The sequence below is a fragment of the Agelaius phoeniceus genome, chromosome 6 (genome assembly GCF_051311805.1).
Source record: "Agelaius phoeniceus isolate bAgePho1 chromosome 6, bAgePho1.hap1, whole genome shotgun sequence".
NCBI classification, from domain to species: Eukaryota; Metazoa; Chordata; class Aves; order Passeriformes; family Icteridae; genus Agelaius; species Agelaius phoeniceus.
Genome location: NC_135270.1, coordinates 49050381 through 49070529, shown reverse-complemented (window position 1 = coordinate 49070529; position 20149 = coordinate 49050381). Strand labels below are relative to the sequence as shown.

Here is a 20149-nt window from a genome sequence, read left to right as displayed (position 1 = left end):
CTCCCTAGAATGATGTGACACACAATGAATGTGGAAGTGTAGATTCAAGTGGTTTGAAACTGGGGGCTCTGTTTCACAGACCTTTTCCCAAATCCTTTGTGCTAAGTTTCTGGAAAAAATGTGTAAGAAAGAATAAGACCAGTAAACTCTTAGAATACCATTTCCTCAGTCTGAATTTGCCAATAATTTTCTGAGGCTCTGCAAAAAGTAGTATTTCCTAACTCTTTTGCACAAGCTTACTAACTGAAAGTTTGCAGGAAAGAGCTAAATCTAGCTAATAACTTGGGAATAACTCCTCTATCACTTGTAAAGTCCTATATAGGGAACTATATGTACAACACAAATTAATATTAAATATTAAATTAATATTACTTACTGGAAAATTGTAAGCACAGTTCTTCCTCACTGAAATATACTTCTTTTCCTGTTCCAGAGTTTGCAGATGTAGTTGATTATCATTATGCCCATTTTCCTGCTGTAAACCCAGTGTGGAAAGCTTCTTGTAAAATTCCAAAAACCGCAAGTGCTGTTCAGGAGTAAAAATGCCTCAAAAAAAGAAAAAAAAAAAAAAACCAAACAAAACAACAAACTTTCCTCATTACAAATGCTATTAATAATGTACCCAAACAAATCTCACTTTAAAATCTATCAAATAACTTGATTTTATCCCTCCTCTTCCTCCTATCCCCCTTGAATCTACTACACACAAGTACTCAGAACAAACTGGAATGTAATTAGCAAGAAGAATTAAAAAACTACAAGTACATTAGTAATAAGAGAATAACCAAGAAAAGGCTCAATTTTCTATTCCAGAAGGCAAGGAAAAGATATCATTGATTGGTATCAAGAAGGCTGAAATTCTCAAGAATTTTTCTTTTCAAATTCCACTAATATCATCAGGCTGAGTATAATTAATAACTCTGACAAAAATTCAAGCTTTAAGTAGAGAAACAACAGGTCAGTGGATCTTAAACAAGAGGTTTTCAAAATGTGCAGTCAGATGTGCTTCATTCCAGTACTCAAAGTACTAGTTGTTGAAATCTTAAATAATAGAATAGAAAAGGGCTAAAGTGGTACTTATATTTAATAGCTAGAGAGGGAAAGGACAAGCCATATAATTATGTAAAGCAGGCTACTTTCACACCTTTGAAAAAATTGAAACAAAAAAAAATCTACTACTAAATACCAACATACACATACACCCACATATATCCTCTCACAAAAAATAACAGTGGCCAACATGGTAAAAGAAAAACTTGTCAAACTGATTCAATTTCCTTCTAGTATGGGATAACAGGACTAGTGAAACAAAAGAGGCAATAAGGCTCATGACTTTCACAAGGGAACAGGAATGATAGATTAAAAACTATAAAAGTGCTCCAAAACTGCTTGGAAAAACAACTAAGAGAAAACTACCCAATACTAGTGACAAGATAGGCAATGGTATAAAGTAAGTTCTATCCGAGTTGTGGTACTATTTGGTATTTTCACTGACATTCTAGATGCTAGACAAGAGACTTTGCCTATTCAGAATTCTGAAAGCATCAACCAAGGACAGAGACTGCTTATTCTTCAGGAAGACAGAGTTAAAATGATCTTCAGTAACTGGACATATGGTCTTAATACTATTATTCCATTAGAACAGCAGTAAGGTACCATGCTTGGCCTGATCTGCATCACCTGCACAAGGACAGGAAAGAGAAAGACTAGCTGCTAGATTTTTTTTTAAAGGCAATTTTTCATACTAGAAAATGTGAACAGCAATGTATTTGGCAAGATGTGTGAAGAAATCCTTTCATTCAACTGTCCTAAGGCGTAATGCTCTGAGCAAAATATGAACTTGTCAGATGGAGTTCAGAGGTGAAGAAAGATCATGAGTTAGTCATTCGACCTAGAGAAAAGAAGACTGGAAAAACATGATAAACACAGGATGGACTGTTCTAGCTCTCTGTCTCTGAAAATAACATTTTGACACTGTGAAACAGCCATTTCAAATAATCTATAGTGAAGCAATGGTCACTTTGATCATCTCTAGAATAATCATGAAGGTTCATTTTAAAGACCTGTAGGAAAGATCAAAGGTTTTAAGAGTCTAGAGGAAAATTATAATGTAAAGCCATGATTCTGTGCTCTTCCTCCAAAGGTAATATATGTGGGCAGAATTATCAAGGAAAATTGTGCTGTGCTCAAGTGAAAATTCAAGCACAGATTATGGATATAAAAGTAATGAGTACAGATTTGGCCTCAGCTGCAGCTGGGGAATCCACATGGCATCTCCTTTCTCCCCTGAAATTCTTTATGGGGCACACTCTGCCTGTGCCTTAAAAAGGAGATCAAGCCAACATCATAATGTTTTCAGAGGTTTCTAGTTTCAAAAATTCAATCATCCAAATAACAAGCTCCAGAATACCCCAAAAAATCAGTCAAACCAATAAAGATGAAACACCATGTTTCCATCTTTGACCAAGTCTAAACAACACAAAAACAATAATAAACAATATGCAGATAGTCACCCGAAGAAGAAATTTCCAAAATCTAACTAACTACCATTTCCTTTTTCTCCCCATTCCAAGGGGTTCAAATTCTCCAATCTTCCCTCATGTTTCAGATTTTTAAAAAGAGATTAAATCATACCATATAATCCATTACACAGTTTCCCTAAATGGAAAGATAAAGAAACTAGGATAGATTCATCTGTTTTGAAGGATTTTTCACAGAACGATTTCACTAATGGGAGAACAGTTTGACTCCGATCATCTGAAAAACAAAAGAAATTTTTAGAGTTAGCCATTTGTCAATATTTTAAAAAGAGTACAGAGACTGAACTTCTGCAATAAATTGAGAAAAATTTCTTTTGACATTCTCAGGATTACTTCTGGCAGGCACTCACTGAAGGTACAAAACAAGAGGTAGAGAGAAAGATCCTAAATTTAGTACTTTCCTGTTATGTTCATTTTTTGTTTGTTGTTAGTGAAAAGGCATCCCCCAGCAAAGGATGAGGCAGAAAATAAATAAACAGTGACTACCTTCTCCATTCACCAAGAATATATAGAGAAAGACTACTGCAGTACTCCTACAACAAGATTTCCCACAATAGTAAGAATACAGGGTGATCAAGACTGAACAGGCTGTGACAGTAAATAGAAAAATCAGGATATTCTCTATGTTAATTTTTTAAACCTACTGAGAAGTGTTTCAAAATCTTTTGGTATACAATCAATTCACAGAGAAACAAAATAATTAAGGACACAGGAAATAAATTACATAATTTGGAAATTAAAGCCAAATCCAAACACACGCTGTCCTTATAAAATAAATGAGCAAATGTTTGAAGAAATTTTTATCTTTGGACTTATTTTAAATAAAATCATTGTATTAAAATGTTTGAGTTTTAAAGGGATAATGACTTTTTAATGGTAGATCAACTGCAAAATTCAGCAAATAATTGTGTCTGAACCAAGTTAGATTGGCCTGAAGAAATATTTTAATATTGTGGGAGAGACACTCTAGGATGTAATATTGGGTCATCTGTCTTCAAAAGTGTTCATTTTCTATTTCAGCCATGAAAGCAAAACCCACACAAACCCAACTTCTAGAAACATTCCTTAAAAACCTGTAAATAACCCCTGATTGCCATCTCTAAGTTTCTCACAGTAACTCAAAGCAGTAGTTACAGCAGGGAGTGCAGGAGGAGGAGTGAAGGGTGTGAGGTGCAAAGAGAAGCACAAACTTAACAGCACCAATACAGAGGCTCAAGAACTAGAAAGTTAACCTACTATCATACTTACTGGTATAAACACTCACTGCTAAAAAGAATAATTTACAGTATTCTCCCCAAAGCTATACTATATTTTTCTTTTCCTTATCCACTCCTCTAAATAAATGGCTTAAATACATATATTGTAGTAATTCATCACCAAGTTGCTGTACAGTACATTTTTGTTGAGCTAACACTTTGTATTCTGTGTACTGATAGCACTACATTAATTAGTTAAATGCTAGCAACACAATATTCCCATAATTTATGCAGTAATTTTACTCATTCTATTTAGGTGTACTATATTAGAAACTTGGAATATGATAATTGATTTCATGGACAACTAGCTCACCTCCCTTAAAACTTTCTGCATATAAAGCACTGCAAGACATGAAATATAAGGAAATACAAAGGACAAAGCAATGAATAAAATAAAATCAGAAATGTCTGAATAATGCAGTTGGAACAAAAAGCATTTAAATACCATTATAAGATGCACTAGAGCACTAAGAATTGGGCTAGGAAGCCTAAATTAGGTTCTTACCTGCATCAAACATATCAAGCAGGTTCACCAAGGTCTCAAAAGCTGCCAGGCGTACGCTGCTGCCCTCATCTCTTGCCAGCTCCACTAACTCAGGAAGCACCACAGTTTTTGTTAGTTCTGTCCTGCAACGTGAAGCAAGCAGTCAAAAGAAAACTTACAATGAAACAATACTGCCACTGAAAAACAGAATTCTGCCTTGAAATATTCATTTAGATATTTTTTGGGTAGCCAAGAAGAAAAAACGGACCGAGGTCTAAGGAAATTAAAGTTAAATAAAAAACCCCCAGCAAATCTCAGGACTTTTCTTCTTTGTCAACCAAGGAAACATGCAAACTTTAAATGCAGAACTTCATCATTAAAAAAGCATTCAAATTAGCTCAAAATCAATTAGAGAAAATGTAGTCTGAAAAAAAAATCAAAGGACTCCAGCTATTTCACTGTATCACTAAGAAAATTCCTATGATCAAATATGCTCAATATGATGGTCCAAAGTCAAAATTTAATAAATATGAGCCATGTTGGATTGAAGTGTCTGGAAATTTTATAAATCAAAGATGAGCCTTCTTTACAGAGAACATCTACTGCTCAGAAAAAATGCCATTTCCCAACTAGTCTAAACACTGACTTTTGGCCTTCATTTAAAGTAGTAAAAAAAGGGTTCTGTTTGTCCTTTTTTTGCCTTAGTACATAGTGACATACTGCTGATACTTAACTCCAGGATGCTGAAATAAAAATGCTCAAAATATCCCTTCCAATCAGACTAAAGCAGTAACAGCTGCCCCTTTTGTAAGTCAATATAAACAATAATCCTTTCAAATGTTTATAATCAGCAACAAAGTGATTTGTATCTTACAGAGTTTATTTACCTATCAGCAAATCAAGAGGTGTTAACAGTATTCTTCCAAGAAAATTATTAAATATTCAAATAAAATTATGAGAAAATAACAGATCATTTAAGTGGCAATAACCCTAACTAGTAAAAATAAGTATTTGGACTGCTGTCACATTATACCTTCAACATTTACCTGAAAATTTGCTCATGTCTGTTTAGTTACTTTTTTATTTACCTACTACTTATTCATCCTCAACATGACACATTGGAATACCTTCCATAATGAAAGCACTCAATGTCCACCATTTCTCATGAGATGATTAAATCACCTAAAGCACTGAGAAGGAATTAAGCAAAAACTTCAGAGTTAGAACAGTCTATATGAATACATTAATGCTAAAAATAAAAGTTGGTGAGGAAAGAATCAAAGAAAAAATACACAGGAAAGATCAGTAATTGGTAACAAAGTATTTAGCCCTATGAAACCTACTGTTCTAAGGTGGGGTAAATTACCAGTAATGCTGTCATTTGCCACTGCATAATACATATGATTTTTTTAAACTTTCAACTCCCAGAATAAGTGAAATTTAGAATAAATGAAATTTAGTTCATTTTAAAGACACTAAACAGAATTTAGAAAATTTCTTTTCCAGTATGGTTACTTATTAGTATAAGATCTAATCTATATCTCTGCTGTCTAGCACTGGGTAAGGAATGTTACTTGATAAATTTTCAATCTCTAAAAGAAGTTACTGGTTTTTTCCTCCCTGACAAAATAACAGGTAGAGAGACCTCGAATTTTAAAATATTTGTTTATTCAGAAACCAATCCTGTATGTAATTAACATTTTCTTTTATTAAAATTCCAGACTTTTTTGAATCCTATGTGTGAATATTGAAGGCCCTCAAGGTTTGAGTAAAAGTTGATACTGAACTGAAATTTGCTTACAAAAGCCATTTAGCATTTTTTCTCAAAACACTGCACAATAATTATTAAAGCTGCTAATACTTGTCAGAATTTTTAAATAGGACAAATACTACCAATGGATAATTGAGATCATTTCAAGAAGCTATAGATGAAGTCATTATTTAAAAAATCTGTTGGGTTTATGGTTCAGCAATTTTACTATAAAAGAGAAAGAAAAATCTAAAAGTGGAATAGAGACAACTGCCAACAGCCAATTACTAAGAACATCTGTACCTTCCAAATTCATTATTGAGTATGCATTAATTCAGCAATTTTAAAAGGAGTTGTTAGGTTGACATTTTAGAGAAATATTTTGCATTTTAGATCAGTCAGGCAAATTGCACTCACCCTATTCCTCGAGCTACATGTTCCAGCTGCCGACACATGCAAGCTCTAACTTCATATTCCACATCCTGGCACAGTGATTTTACCAATGGAAGCACCTCTCTTTTAACACTAAAAATGTGAATATTTTTTATTAATATATAGAAAAAGAATATATAAAATCTATTGAATATATATAAAATCTATTGAATAGTACTGAAATTATACTCACATATTATTTGTTTATCCCATATAAAAAGTTACTAATTTATCACACACAGTAAAGGATTTTTCTGATAATCAGCAATTAGAAAAGAATATTGTACATTGGATGCAAATATGTGTTACAAAGAAACAGGAAAAGGAATATTTACTGTCATTATAATTTGCTCATATTCATCTATCATTTCTTATAAATAAATAATTTCTCTACAAAAACAGTAGGTAGGCTACTTTAGGAGGATGCTGTCCTCATTTAATAAATTCTAATCTTCAGTACAATTTCTGAACAGCCACTGAAACAATAAAAAGATTATATAAATGGAAATGCAAATCCCAATTAAATGTCTGTAATACCTCATCTTTGATATGCAGGTATCACCCAAGACATAATTAGGAAGAAAGGAGAAAAAGAATTTAAGATTAAAAGCTTGAATATTGCAATGCCTTCAGGCAAGTAGATCAAGTATTCATGTAAATCAATGGCAGATACAAAATAAAAATTTTCATTCTTATTTCAGTAAAAACATATATTACAACTTGGCAGAATCAGTTATTGTGTTTCCTTTCAATGCTCAAGGTTCTGTCATAAGTATTCATAAAATATCCCTATAAAAATCCTTATGTTATTGCAAAACTCAAGATAAATAATATGGAGACACTGACAAGCAAATTTTCAAGCCAGCTTGCACAGCCTCTATTCATTTCAGTGGAAATTAATTTACTTCTTACAGAAAAAAATTAGCCTCAAGTTTCAAAAATTGTACAGTCTTGGAAGTTTGGCATTTTAGAATACACTAAATTAGGGGCTACATAAAAAGAAAAAAATACTTTTTAACTTGGAACACTGGAGGGTACAAAAACTAGTGCTCCGTGACAAGGACAGGTTATAGAAAAAAACTAGGAATAACATCAAATATGAAGTTTTTAATTATAGCATAAATTTTATGAGAAAAAACTGTGCCATTCTGCAGAAGAAAGTGAAGATATGCTTATATATTGCCTACTCCTGAGGATAGATATGTCTTCTGGGCCTGTACCAAGAGCCGTTCTGAAAGGGGAATGAGAGTGTGCCCTGAATTTCACTCAGTCTGCCACATTCTAAACCTGAGGACCCAGCTCTGAACTGCACTCAAGAGCTCTCTACCAGAAAAACAACATATCCCAGAAAATTCTGAGTTATCTTCCTAAAATGTAGTGGCTGTGCAGAAAAGGTGCTAAGACCTGTTTACTGAAATGTGGGGATTCCTGCTTCTGAAGAGCAAGGAATCATGTTGAAGAAACATCACAAAAGATGTGATTGTTATGGCTACGAATTAACACTACTATATTTCACAGAAGATTCCAAGTAATCCATAAAGTCACTTATTTCCATGAGATTGTAGCATCAAATAAATAAATGCAGCTACTATTCTGACAGAGTCCTAGATATTTGGAACATAAAGATTTGGTAACATTCTCAAAAATACTACTCTACCATTTTCATTAAATTTTGCATGTTCAACAAGTATATATATATGTATATATGTGTATATATATATATACACACATATATATATATACAGCAAATTATGATTTAGACAGTTTCCTTTTGGGTGCTTCTAGCTCTTTTTTATTAAAGAAAAAAACCCCATAATCTAAAGAAATTTATTCCTAAGTGTCTTGTCATATTGTTCTGTTCTTTTCTGTTATGCTGAATCCTTACATTTTCAGGCAGATCAAAATCATTGTTAGAATGAGCTTCCTCAGCTAGGTAGTTTCTGAGCATTTGGTGGCCCACTGTGGATTTCTGTTGAAATTCAAAGTCATGTTGTGCTGGATTATCCAAAGTAATGTTGTGCTGGATTGCCCAGATACCAAACACATCTGGGGAAGTGGTCCTGCTATCACAGGCCTGGGTAAACTGACCAAGGAATTTACCACACCAACTGCTTTGAGCAGATGAGTGACTCAGATTTGCTTTCATCACTGCACTCTCTCCTGTCCAGGCTCACAGACACTGAATCTAAGGGCTGGAAAATATCAGGGAATAATAGTAGTTCCTCATATATCTACATTTTAGTTAGGGATAGAAAAAAAAAAAACCAGATCTACATGCTAGATTTGTTTACATAATAAAAAGTTAGGAATGGAATTCCTCTTCCTATGACAAGAAACTTAAAGGAGATGAAGTTGTGTTTTGTGCCTGTAAGTTTGCAGAGAAATCCACAGTGTGACTTATTTTCTAGTAAGAAAAACAATATGGAAAAATGGCCTGGAAATGGTATCCATTCAAATCTGTGAAAGAACATACAAACTCAAGTTATAAAATGATGAACATCAGCAAATCTAAACATGCTAGTTAAATAATGAAAAGGATCTGTGAAAAAAAAAAAGTATTTCATTTTTGCAATGAAGTCTACTTTTCTTGTAGTAATTTGTGTCCACTAACAGAGAAATACTGGTTTACACTGTAGAATGAAAATATATTGACAGTCTACTTACATATGAGCTTCAAATTTGTTAGCTACTTTTCCCATGATTTTACAACTAACTAAGCGGGACTGAAGTGTTGGAGAAAGCTGTGCTTTGGAAACAAGTGGATTCAGAATCTACATGGAAAAAAAAAGAAGACATATGAGTGGAAAAAATTGTGAGCATCAAATAAAGTATTCCTCTTCTTAAAAAAAAAATCTACAAAAACATATCCCAAATGTCATTAACCTTTTCACTGAATTAATCAGTACTAGCAATAATGGCACTTATGCATATCAATAGTCAATTCTGTTTAAATTACATATTTTAAATTACATTGCAATTAGATTTTGAAGATGACTAGAATAATTTCTCTGTGTTTGTTCCAACCTTATGTTTTACCCTTTATAAGCTGAATTTTTAAACAGTTCTGAATTTTACTCTTATTTTAATGAGGATTTCTATACTACACAAACAATCGTTTATTTAAACCTCCATACTGTTTTAAATTATAAAAACAGTCAATATGTCTGTTGCAAAGCTTTTGAACTTAACAAAATATGAACACTTAAAAGTGAATAAATTAGCTGACTAAAGGGGACTGGCATTATAGCTTAGTGACAGATTTTCTTCATTCTTTCTTGAGCTACACAGGGAAAAATGAAGAGTGTTAGCAGTGCATTAGAGTTTTGGTACACCAAGAACTACTGAAATACACTAAACAATGGATCTCCAGCATTCAGTTCCATTTAGCAGATATTGGAATTTTAGTCCAATAATAAAAAAAATGTAGTTTCTTCATGAAGACATAGATTGAGATACTAACCTGTAAACCAAAACAGGGTGCAGGAAAACATGTTACTGAGAATACAAAGTGCAGTGGAAATGTTACAGTGGAGTGTAAATAAGTGTTGACTTTATTTGCTGAAGAACACTACGTTTTTTAAGGTGACCTCCCTGTCTCGCTATTTCACCCATTCATCTCTTACAGTGTGTTCCACAATCATTACCATTTTCACAGGTATGGAACTGCCACAAATCTGACTGAGGTGAATAAAACTTGCAAGGACATACAATCTTACAATCTTAATATTTTTTTGTGATCATAAGAAATTAGTATTACCTCATGTCTGACAGTTTCTTTTGGTAAAGCTTCTATTACAGCAAGAAGAGTTTCTAACCATGCATTGCTGACACCTGTTTAAAAGATATGAATTATATGTGATGTCTTATATTGTACATATAACAACTAAACAAAAACATGTACCAGTTTTACAAAATTTGTTCTAACTTTTTGCATGCATCTTCAAGGAGCTATGAATCTGAAAGCCACCATATTAACATTCAAGGCTTCAGAGTATGAAATAGGATAGGTAAGAAGCAAGGTCTGCCCCCATTTCTTTTCCCTTTCCAATTCCTACATAAAATTATTAACTACTCTAATTGCTTTATAAAGCTAATTTCCCTCATTTCATTCTTTTCTTACACCCACTGAAACTTTCTAGTTGCACAACAGTCCTTTTCTTTCCTTTGTATTCTAAAATTAGTGTCAAAGAAATTAAGAAAAGATAATCAACACAGAAGAAATGTCAACCATCCTCCCTCCATTTTCTCAGCCGCAAAATGTTGGTACTTCAGGAGAAGCTCAGACTCAGAAACAAGTATGGGATTTAATCCTTCAGACAAAGTGAGAGGGGTTTTTCTGCTTCAATCAGAATTACATTAAAATATCAGTATGAAAGTGGTCATCATGCAAAAATCTTTCCATTCATGCAAGTCCAGATACAAAGTCACAGTGATTGCACTCACTGTTGACACAGTATTGTAGGGTCACTAAGGAAACAAAACATGTAGAGGTCATCAGCCATCAGAGTGGCTGTGCAGCCCTGACCTGCATCTCTGTGTTCCAGGTTCTGGAGAATGATGTGTAGGAAGGAGTGGGAGTATGTATGAATGGACACCGACTCCTCTTGCAGAACAGTCAAAAAAGAAACAGCAGCTGTTAACTGCATTTCCACTCCTGCAACATGTAGAACCTCCTGTATAATTACAAATTATAACAATTTAGAGAGTGAGGCAGAAATGTACTGAAAGAACATCCAAATTTTTACATTCGCTTTTAGAATTAATATGCAACAACCAGGATAAACTACAAAAATTGCTGTAAAATTATTTTCTCTTAATAGCAATTTATTGCAAAGATTAAATTTTCTTATGATATATCATGAATCTTCTAAGAAAAAAAAGTTACTTATTCCTTGTGACTTTAAGTTTCATCAATGCAATGCATGGATTTTTCTACTTTACAAAACAAGAGGTAGAAACAGACCAGCCAACAATTGCACTCCTCTTGTTTATGCACATGAATTAAAAATAAGTATTTCATTCATTCATTCAGTAGGACATACTAAAATAGCAGAAGGCAATTTAAATTTCATCCCTTGACTAACATGGAATGCAAATAAAAAGTACATATATATAGTCTTAAGAATAAAGCAAGATACACTAGAATATTTATCGAGCTAACTAAACATTTGTATTTCTGAGCTCTGACACACAAGAATGTCATGAATTATGCTGTTTTTAAAATCATCCACTCAGAAGTTAAACAAAGTTAATATGTTGAAGTGAAATGAAATATCACTATTTTTTAAAATTTAAAAACAGGCAATTTAAATTTTAAATTTCAGATTTATGCACAGACCTTGCAGGATGCAATCTTTGACACAGCATTCATTGTAAGTTTTAGTAACTGTAAATACCTGTCAACTAAGTGAACATTCTATTTGTTTACTTTTCTAAGTGTGTCTTTCTATTTCCTGAGAAAATAAAAAGTTCATTATTCTAATACTAAAGCATTACACTCATTTTACAAATTACTCCAAATTCAGTAGGAGTCTAAAGTCCATACTTCCTAATTAGCATTTTATATATGTGGTTTTTTAAACTGCTTGATATGAACAGTGTTTTCTCAGATCACTCACCAAAAATCAAAAATAAGCCAAAATTAACTGAAAATAAAAATAAGCCTGGATCAGATTAAAAATATATATTCATTTTGCAGCTAAGTGCATAGTTGCTAATGGATTGTACTCTTCACTGGGTTACAAACTGTCTGCATGGCTGGGTCCCGAGTGTTGGTGAATGAATTACATCCAGTTGGCAGCCAGTCACAAGTGGGGATCCCCAGGGCTCAGTGCTGGGGCCAGTCCTGGTTAATCTCTTAATTAATATCAAGGCCAAGGCCAATGGTTTGAGGTTCAACAAAGGCAAGCACTGGGTCCCACACCTGGATCACACAAACCCCTGAGTGCTACAGGCTGGGGACAGAGTGGCTGGAGAGTGGCTTTCCTCACTCAAAGGCTGGTCAGGCACTGGAACTGGCTGCCAGGGACGTGGTGGAACCACTTCCACCACTCCTGGAAATGTTCAAAAGACACCTGGATAGGGAACTCAGAGACATGGTGAAAATGGTGCTGATGGGTAAACAACTGGACTTGATAATCTTAGTGTTTTTCCAGATTTAATGATTCTATGACTCTAAACATTGCATATCAGAGGAATTTTGCTGAGAAAATCGTTTGTAGAGAACATCTGAGAAATTACTATTTGACTTGGTATAAAACAAGTTCTCATTCTACAAATGTCGAACCATTTGTACATACAACTGTACAATTATTAGCTATTTCAAGGAGAACAATAACTTATCTTTCAAAACCCATCCCAGTTTACAACGATGTTTCTTTCTCAAAGGATTCTGTGTGTCCTTGCTCCCACAAATGAAAAAAAGAAACAGCACTGTGCTGCTTTCCAACAAAGTATTTGCATTCAACACCCATGGAAACTGCCTTCTTATTTCCACAGACTCTGACCTTGTTCCACCACTGCTCTTACAGCCACAGCCAAAAAAGAATAAGAACACCTACCAGTTTTGTATTTTGAATATTTTTGGGATCAGAATACATGTCCATACTTTTCTGGGATTCTGGCTTAAAATTTGTTCAAAAAAACATCACCAAGAGAACCAAGAGAACTATCCACACACTGTAGATGCCAACACAGCAGTGCAGACCAGAAAATTATGGAGCATTGCCAGGTTAATAGTTGGACTTAATGAACTTAAAGGTCTTTTCCAACCTAAATAATTCTGTGATTCTATGAATTCAGTTTTCCGTACATATTTACTTTGTACGCAATACAAACAGGGTTACTTACCAACAAACAAAGTTTCCAAATAGTCTCCTCCACTGATCCACATAACTCTGGATAGTCATGTGTGAGAACACATTCTCTGGATGTGCCTCCTCATGGACCTCGGGAGACATTGAAATATAAATTTCTGCTTACACACCTGCCTGCACTGATGTTTACACTCAGAACTATACAGTTCTGTATTTGGAAAAGCATGGGTCTCCTCTTTCCATTTTCATACAACCCAAGCTGAGTAACTTAAATTTACTTAATATAAATTTATTTATTTAGAAAGTAATGTATTTTTCTATACATGAATAGTCCAAAAATTTTCACTCCAAACTAAAAAAGTTCTCCCTGTCTATCTTATTCAGACAAGCATTAAGTATTTAATGGAATTTAAGGGTATTAACATGTTCTTAACTATTCTAATGTCTACAAGTTAAACTCAGGCCTCAAAACGTAAAATTTAGAAAGCCTAGTTTATTCCATTAATTGGAAAAAGGAAAATTCATCTCTAGTTTAAATGCAGATTTTCTCCTGCAACAACAGAATTCTCTTGAAAGAATGCTGCAAGCAGAGACATAGTCAAATCATTTTAGTAATTGCATTGGTATGATAGAAATTTTAGACTAAAAGACTAAGAGACACAGAAATAATGGAGATTACAGAAGTTGAAGGATATAATGAGAATGGACCTTGAAATTAATGTACAGTATAAGGAAGGATAAAAATCACCCCACCTTTTCTTAAACCATAAAATCAGCTACAGAAAAAAAAAGCTTTCAAGAGGAGGCTGATATATTAGGAAAATAAGTAACTCTGAGAATTAATTTGGAATTAATGAGACAACACTGAATAAAGCTTGATATATACACAACAACAAGAATAATCATAGTTTGCTGCAATCACAGCATTTGGAAAAATCTTATTAGTTATTCGGATAGACACCTGCAATCTCCCTCCATCACTTTCGGTTGCAGAGCTCAAAGATGGAAAGCAGGAAAAATACTATTAACATCATTTGAAAAGAGCCATTTTGTGCACAAAGAGAAATGCTTTTAAGAATGTCTAAGCTTTGCCTAAATCTGCATTTCAATGACTTCGAAGGTTCATGAGGAGGTGCATGCAGAAATCCAGAGTGGGCTTCTCTATGCAGAAGAACACATACAAGGATGCAACTTCATTTAAACAGCAGAATTTTAAAAGAAAACTTCCTAATCTCATTCCTACATTAACATCTAAATTATATACTGTATGTTTGTTTAAATAGCATAACCAAAATACTGACACTTAATTCAATAATTACTTATGTATGTCACATTTATTGGTGTATTGATTTTACTCATCTCAAATCTAAAATATGTTAATCATATAGTGTCTTTGACACAATTTTAATTTAACTAGATTTCACAAAATGATAAGCAATTTGCATACACCCATTTCTATATTTCTAGAAGTAACCATTTTTATCAATTTTTCACAAATGAAATACAAATTTGCAATGTATTCAGACTGAATATTCCTTGTATTTATTTCTTTCTTCATCTGCCTTACCCTCAGCTCTAATAAAAACATTAATTTTGCTTTGGGTGTCTGCAAGTATGCTAAATAAGTACACTGGTTTCCTTATGCAATTATATGGTAACAATACCTTCAAAGAAACAGCCCTCTGAAACTATTACACAATTCATTTTTCATGTGCCAATTTGATTTCACAAATGATTACTCCCAAGCTAAAGAAGTAAAACCAAGTGCAGTAATTTAAATCAGTTTATTTCCCTGCAATGGCAGATTACATTTGCAAGACTCTAAGTGCAGTGGAGTTCAATTATCCTTTTACAGACTATAAAAGTTTCCATTTAATGGTCAGAATGATTCCTCCAATAAAAAACAAGGTTAAGAAAAAAATAATAGGTCAAATTAATGATGTCAAACTCTGTTTTGCAATTAAAAGTGCAATGCACATGGTTACAACATCACTTCTACTACAGATAAATTATATTAGATAACAGAACACCATTGAAGGACTGGCTTTATAAGAGCAATGGCACAGACAGGAACTTAATTCATACACATTCCACAACATTTCAGTTTATAAAGCTTAAACTTTAAAGGAACTATTGGATTTAGACTGACCTCATTATATTTTACTTTTTTACCTCTGTCTGGAGCCCATTAGCTTAGGTTTCATTTAATTTATCATCTAGGAAGACATCCAGTTTGGGTTTAAATTATACTGTAAGATGAAATCCACACTACGTTTCTCAGTAATTTGCTCAAAGATTGATTGCATTAATTATTAAAGTTGTCTGCTTCATTTCAAATATTTCTATCTTCAGTTCCTACTGCTTCTTTCTTCCTATACTGTTTTCAGTTGAATGTCTTCAATATTATACAGGAAGACACTTTTACAAAGTAACTAAGTACAGCCTGATAAATATCACACTGAGATCCAACTTCCACTGTACAAATACTTTCCTATTCATGCAAATGATTATACTTCCAAATATTTTCTTCATCCCTAAATAAAAAACTTAAAACTAGAATCAAAAACTGTATTCCCATACTAGACTTTTTATTGAAGGCAGGCCAAGACCAGCATTTCTCTACAGCCTGAAAAAATAAAGGTAGAAAATCCCTAGTGTTTCTTATTACTCCTTAATTTTAGGAAGAATTCTACTCTCAAAGTAGAAAACTAGAGGAAAAAAAATGGATTCGGTATGGTAAAATGCAGCATAAAAAAACCAAACTAACTTTTCTTGAAGCCAGTAGGTTGGTTTAGAAAGACTGCATTACATATGTCAGGTTAATTGGTGGTTGTAACTGCAGATATTTGGTGCAAGTTGAAGGGTTACCAATTACTTTGCAACTTCAAGTCATTCTTCTCAAAGCACTTTTACACTCATACATATTCAGCAAATGCCTATTGACCTGCATCTCATAGTGCAGAATGTAGCCAGAAGCACTTTAATGTTTTCTAAATCATCGGTCAGTCTGTACCAATCCTTAGTCCTGAGAAGAGCTATTTCTTGACCATTTGCTAAATCTAAATAATTAGATAAAAGTTGAAACAGCTCCTTTTAAGAAACAAAATTCTCCTGAGATCAGGACAGGCAATTTCAGGACATAATATGAAGTTGAGAGGTGATGTCTGATATTCACAGAATGCTTGAAGGCTGGAAGGCTCTTCTGGAGGGCATTTTGTCCAATCCCCCTGCTCAAGCAGGGCCAGTTACAGCTGAGACATGCCCAGATTGCCTTTGAATACCTCCAAGGAAGAAGACAACAACATCTCTAAGCAACTTGTGCCACTGCTCTGTCACCCTCACAGTGAAAAAGTGATTCCTGATGTTCAGATGAAGGCTCCTGTGTTTCTGTTTGTGCACATCGCAACAGTTGCAGTTTTGTCACTGGGTACCATTGCAAAGAGCCTCTCTCTGTCTTTGCTTTGTCAGGTATTTGTATACATTGATAAGGCCTTCTCCAACCCTCTTCTTCTGCAGGGGTCCTAGGGGTCATTAGCATTATTAAGTTTTACATTTGCATTTGTGATTTAGCTTGTTCTTATTTGGCCAAGGCGCTCCTAAAACCACACCTTAAACGAACTTGTACATTTCTTCTGGGTACATATCTGGGATGGAGTGGAAATATGGAGACAGGTATCTTCTTCACAATCACATAATCATAGAATAGGTTGGATTGGAAGGGACCTTTAAAATTCAGCTAGTCCACCCCCCTAGCAATGAGCAGGGACACCTTTCACTAGACCAGGCTACTCAGAGTCCCATCCAGTCTGACCTTGAACATTTCCAGGGATGGGGCATCCATAACTTCTCTGAGCAATCTGTTCCAGTGCTTTACCATCCTCATGTCAAAAGAATGTATTCCTTACATCTAGTCTGAATCTATCCTTCTTTAATTTAACCCCATTGTCCCTTGTCATATCTCAAAAGGCACTGCCAAAAAGTTTGTCCTCATCCTTTTATAAGCCCCTTTTGAAGAACTGAAAAGTCAAAATAAGATGTACCCAGAGCCTTCCCTTCTCCAGGTTAAACAACCCGAATCTCCCTTATGAAAACATATCTCTATATAAAATTACTGTACAACATTACATGGTCAGCATGTATTTATCACAACTAGCAGTGACTTGCTAAAAATGTGGAGGGTAGAACATGAAATTGCACAGACAGCTAAAAGCAAACTATACTCTTCTGGACAGCACCATGAAGATCTTAATGTTTGGATGAAAGGGGTTTCAGAACATCAGAATCAACCATTATGACTGGATAGTTCTCAAAAAGAATTCTCAAAAAAGCTGTCAAAACACTGGCAAATCTTTTAGAACATTTAAATAGTACTAATTCTGCTTTTTTTTTCCCCTGTCATAACAATTTTTAAAAAACTATAATGCCTGTAATACTTCGTAAGTTCAGTGAATTAATGCGGAAGACCTACTGGACATACACCTCCTAGAAACTGAGTTTGCAATAAAAGTGGATTTTTTTTTCTTTTTTAAAATAATTAAACTGGCAGAAAAAGATACATTCAAACCTCAACACACAAAACTTACTCTGATTTTTGGTAAAACCCGACGAAGTGTTTCTGCAGGATTCTGTCGCATAAGGACTGGAAGATTTGCCACCACACTTGTTCCTTGGATATCCTGACCAGAACTTACAAAAACATAAACATACAATACATTACTCACTATGATGATTACAAGCTCATGGCTTTCATTAGAAAACAAAACAAAACCAAGAAGAACAAACCTACACTACTCAGGTTTTTCACGCAAGCAATGAGGCTTTTTTTTTTTTTTTAATATGTGGTAGAAGACCACATTTAAAAAATCAACCTATCAAGCTATTATATATCATTTCCTACATGGAATGTTTTAAATTTTAGTGTAGCTCTGCATAAAAATGTGAAACTTTTGAAAGATCTTTTCAAACCAGATGATCAAGGCAGTGGTTTCATGGAATCTTTTGCCTTATGGCAATACAAAGGAAGGGGGCAAATAGAAGATATACATGAAAATAACACACAGGGTACAGCATTTTACCAGAAACCTACCATTATATCCTTTTTGTAGGGAAAGCAGTCAGATGTATAGTCATATGCACACAAACATGATTTTAAAAGGATGTAAAAAACTTGGTTAAATTACAGACCTTGTACCATTCTCCTCATTCTGTCTCACTCAATGGCATCCCACAATTGAAAAAGGAAACAAACAAACAAAAAAAAAAAAGCAGGATGGGAAGGAAATGGTAGGCAGCAATGAAAAAAAGTATGAGGTGAAAAGAAAAATTACTCAAGTAGATCAACTCCGAGAATAGAATCAGAAAGCAAGAGGGTCTGGATGCCAAAATTAAAACTAAACATCAACACATCCTTTTCCTTTGGCAAGGCATGCATATCTTTGTGTTATCCAGTAGTAATGCAAAAAGCCAAAGTAACTTGGAGAAGCTTTTTAATTTAAATTTTATTCATTTTGTATCAACATGGAAGAAACCCTAACTGCTAAAAAATGCAAACAAAATGCTACCCTTATCCTTCAAAATGTAAAGAAAAGGGAAGCATTTCCCTTTAAATCAGAAATTCTTAGTATCTGGCCTACTGCCAATTAAGAAAGTGAAGCAGGAGGCATTTCAACACCTACACAGTCTGTAATTTTCCAACTGCAGAAGATTTCTATTTCTACCAAATGAGCTGCACCATAGATTTTCTTTAAATATCAAAAACTCCAGAATTATAGTGAATTATTGCTAAATGCTCAGCCGTACACATTTTTGTACTAATAAACAAATTAAAATAAATCCTGTATCTTTTCTTCAGAGTCACAATAAGCTCAGTGTTTTGAAGGCACTATTCCTTTATTAACAGTGCTAACTATAGAAGAACACAACAGAGCCCTATACTTAAAAGCAATTCAGCTCAGCCTCTTTTGTGCTAGCAAAATCACACACCATTTAAATATAAAACTTCAGGACTCATCTTCTGAGTTCATCCTACAGGAGATCCCAGTGACTTAGCAATGATGGGAATCCTCATGCAGGGAGGGAAGCTCTCAGGCCCCAGTGCTGCTGCCCAAATACTTCCTTCCTCTGCAAAAGCAGCTGCTTCCTGCTGGCCAGTGGTACCAGACCTGGCCTAACTGTAAGACCCCTTGTAAAGCAGTTTTCAAACACTTCTCAAGCACAAGCATAGCACTAAGCCTTCTCCTTCTAGCCCCAGCATTTGCTTTTACTTATTTCTTTTACCATCATAAAATGAAGTCCACATAACCATTGTGGTTTCTTGCAACTGAAGTAAATCCTCCTAGAAACCATTTACAAACATTTGAAGGACAGAAACGTGCCTGCAAGCTGTCAGCCTGGATTTGTGAAGGGGAAGTCAATCCTGACCAGCCAAGTTGACAACATGTGACTGGCTGAGAAGGTGGAAGTTGTTTAACTTCTTTTAGCAAGGCTGCTGACATTGTCTCCCATCATATCCCCATAGATAAACTGATGAAGTACAAGCTGGACAAATGGAAAGTGATGTGGACTGAAAACTGAGTGAACTATTGAGCCCAAAGGGCTGTGATTAGTGGCAAGGGAGCCATCCACGGGTGGTTTACCTCATAGTTTACCTTACTGGGGGCAATAAAGTTTTCATTAATGACCTGGACGATGGGACAGTGGGCACCCTCAGGATGCAGATGACACAAAACCAGGAGGAGGTGTTCACAGACCAGAAGACTCTGGTGACTCAACAAACTGGAGAAACAAACCAACAGGGATCTTATGTTCCAGCAGCAGGAAACTCAAGTTCTGTAGCTGTGGCAGAACAGCCCCATGCACCAGTAGAGACTGGG

The 20149-nt window shown here is 34.5% G+C and overlaps 1 protein-coding gene across 4 annotated transcripts in view; it reads right to left on the bottom strand.

Annotated features, from left to right (window-relative positions):
• Positions 1 to 20149, bottom strand: part of PPP4R4 (protein phosphatase 4 regulatory subunit 4) — a 60488-nt gene that overhangs the window by 20489 nt on the left and 19850 nt on the right. For 2 of the 4 annotated variants that reach the window (XM_077180646.1, XM_077180647.1), the window contains exons 3-10: positions 17861 to 17963; positions 10988 to 11135; positions 10220 to 10293; positions 9127 to 9233; positions 6448 to 6555; positions 4302 to 4423; positions 2635 to 2757; positions 377 to 546 (exon numbers count right to left, since the gene is read on the bottom strand). In XM_077180646.1, the coding sequence (XP_077036761.1) occupies positions 377 to 546; positions 2635 to 2757; positions 4302 to 4423; positions 6448 to 6555; positions 9127 to 9233; positions 10220 to 10293; positions 10988 to 11135; positions 17861 to 17963 (955 nt within the window). Of the gene's footprint in view, positions 1 to 376; positions 547 to 2634; positions 2758 to 4301; positions 4424 to 6447; positions 6556 to 9126; positions 9234 to 10219; positions 10294 to 10987; positions 11136 to 13311; positions 13410 to 17860; positions 17964 to 20149 lie in introns of those variants that run through there. The other 2 variants (XM_077180648.1, XR_013182874.1) reach the window with 2 other exon arrangements.